A 2,846-nucleotide genomic window follows, 5' to 3' on the forward strand; every position below is an offset into this window, starting at 1 on the left:
GAGGTTCGAGACCAGCCTGGCCAACATGGTGAAACCCCATCTCTACTAAAAATACAAAATTAGCAGGGTGTGGTGGTGGCACATGCCTGTGATCCCAGCTACTTGGGAGGTTGAGGCGGGAGAATCACTTGAACCTGTGAAGTGGAGGTTGCAGTGAGCCGAGACTGCACCATTGCACTCCAGCCTGGGCAACAAGAGTGAAATTCTGTCTCAAAATAAGATAAAAATAAAGTCACCAGCCCTCAGGGGTCTGTCAAGGCAACACACAAAATCTCCAGTTACCTTCTGGTGGATGACGTTTGTAGACACATTGCGTCCATCACAGGTCACAGTTCCGATGGATTTACAGCAACCCCTGGGGTAGGTGTGGCCCGTTGTCATTTCGAAGGAAGAGCCAGAAAAATCTGTGTAGTTATTCACCCCACAGCACTTTAGCTATAGAGAGGAGAAGAAATACTTGGAGAGTCTCTTTAAAATAATAATATAATAAACACATCAGAAATCATAGTTACCATGGCTACTGTCTAGTGTGGTCACAATATTCCAGAGACTGTGCTAAATGTCCTCTTACAAACATCCCATCACAGCTCAGAACCCTCCCTGGCTCCCATCTCACTCAGGGTAAAAGCTGAACTCCTAGCCTGGGCAACAGGGTGAGACCCCATCTCGGCAAAAAATTAAAAAATTAGCCAGGCATGGTGGCAGATGCCTGTAGTCCCAGCTACTCAGGAGGCTGAGGCTGGAGGATCGCTTGAGCCCAGGAGATCAAGGCTGCAGTGAGCTATGATCACACCACTACATTCCAGCCTGGACAACAGAGCAAGACCCTGTCTCTAAAAACAAAAAAAGCTGAACTCCTCAGTGATTCTCCTGCCTCAGCCTCCTGAGAAGCTGGGATTACAGGCGCATGCCCCCATGCCTGGCTAATTTTTGTATTTTTAGTAGAGATGGGGCCAACATGGTGAAGTCCTGTCTCTACTAGAAATACAAAAATTAGCCAGGTATGGTGGTGCACGCCTGTAATCTCAGCTACCTAGGAGGCTAAGGCAGGAGAATCACTTGAACCCAGGAGGCGGAGGCTGCAGTGAGCCAAGATTGCACCACTGCACTCCAGCCTGGGTGACAGAGTGAGACTCCATCTCAAAGAAAAAAAAAAAACAACCCAGAAAATGACAGATGTCAAGGATGTGGAGAACTTAGACTCCTGCATTGCTGATGGAAATGGAAAATGATGCAGCCACTATGGAAAGGAGTCTGGCAGTTCCTCAAAAACAGTTTGAAGTGCAGTGCTGAGATCATAGCTTACTGCAACCTCGATTTTCTGGGCTCAAGCGATTCTCCCACCTCTGCCTCTCGAGTAGGCCATCATGCCTGGCTACATTTTTAATCTACTGTAGAGATTGGTCTTGCTATGTTGCCTGGGCTGGTCTCAAACTCTTAGCCTCAAGCGATCCACCCGCCTCAGCCTCCCAAAGTGCTGGGATTACAGATGTGAGCCACTGAGCCTGGCCCAACAAAGATTTTTTTTTTTTTTTTTTCCTGAGACGGAGTCTCCCTCTGTCACCCAGGCTGGAGCGCAATGGCGCGATCTTACTCACTGCATCCTCCACCTCCCAGGTTCAAGCAATTCTCCTGCCTTGGCCTCCTGAGTAGCTGGGATTACAGGCATGCACCACCATGCCCGACTAATTTTTGTATTTTTAGTAGAGACGGGGTTTCGCTATGTTGGCCAGGCTGGTCTCGAACTGCTGACCTCAGGTGATCCACCTGCCTCGGCCTCCCAAAGTGCTGGGATTACAGGCGTGAGCCACCGTGCCCAGCACTGACAAGGATCTTTTTGTGCCCTAACAAAAACCCTAAACAGTGCCTGACTCATAACAGATACTGAATAAATATTCGTGGGAGGACTGTATGAATGAATGAAAGAGAGACATTCTGTACCATCACAAGCTTGAGAAGCCAAAACCAGCATGCAGAAAGGCATCAGCCAGTTGCGGTGACTCATGCCTATAATGCCAACACTTTGAGAGGCCAATTCGGGAAGATCACTTCAGGTGAGGAGTTCAAGACCAGCCTGGGCAACATAGTGAGCAAAACTTTTTTTTTTTTTTAAATAAATAGGGCTGGGCGCGGTGGTTCACAGTTAAAATCTTAGCACTTTAGGAAGACTAGGCAGGCAGATCCTTTGAGCCCAGGAGTTCAAGACCAGCCTGGGCAACATGCTGAAAGATCTCTACTAAAAATTTTAGGCCGGGCACAGTGGCTTATGCCTGTAATCCCAGAAATCTGGGATGCCGAAGCCGGCGGATCACCTGAGGCCAGGAGTTCAAGACCAGCCTGACCAATATGGTGAAGCCCCATCTCTACTAAAAAGACAAAAATTAGCCAGGCGTGGTGGTGGGTGCCTCTAATCCCAGCGACTTGAGAGGCTAAGACAGGAGAATTGCTTGAACCCGGGAGGTGGAGGTTGCAGCGAGCTGAGATTGCACCACTGCACTCCAGCCTGGGTGACAGAAGGAGACTCCAACTCAAAACAAAAAAAATTGTTAAACGATACATTTCATTTGTGTATCTTTTTTAAAATCTTTTTTCTTTTTTGAAACAGAGTCTTGCTCTGTCACCCAGGCTGGAGTGTAGTGGCGCCATCATAGTTCGCTGCAGCCTTGACTTCCTGGACTCAAGCGATCCTCCCACCTCAGCCTCCTGAGTAGCTGAGACCACAAGCATGCGCCACTATGACTGGCTATTTCTTTTTTTTTTTTTTTTTTAAAGAGACTCCCTCTGTCGCCCAGGCTGGAATGCAGTGGTGCGATCTCAACTCACTGCAACCTCCGCCTCCCAGGTTC

The 2,846-nt window shown here is 48.4% G+C and overlaps 1 protein-coding gene across 1 annotated transcript in view; it reads right to left on the reverse strand.

Moving 5' to 3' along the window:
• TSPAN16 (tetraspanin 16) overlaps positions 1 to 2,846 on the reverse strand; it is a 23,822-nt gene that overhangs the window by 8,271 nt on the left and 12,705 nt on the right. Inside the window, exon 3 of the mRNA XM_011954815.1 lies at positions 283 to 435. Within this exon, the coding sequence (XP_011810205.1) occupies positions 283 to 435 (153 nt within the window). The remainder of the gene's footprint in view (positions 1 to 282; positions 436 to 2,846) is intronic.

This window comes from Colobus angolensis, unplaced genomic scaffold (assembly GCF_000951035.1).
Source record: "Colobus angolensis palliatus isolate OR3802 unplaced genomic scaffold, Cang.pa_1.0 Scaffold39, whole genome shotgun sequence".
NCBI lineage: Eukaryota > Metazoa > Chordata > Mammalia > Primates > Cercopithecidae > Colobus > Colobus angolensis.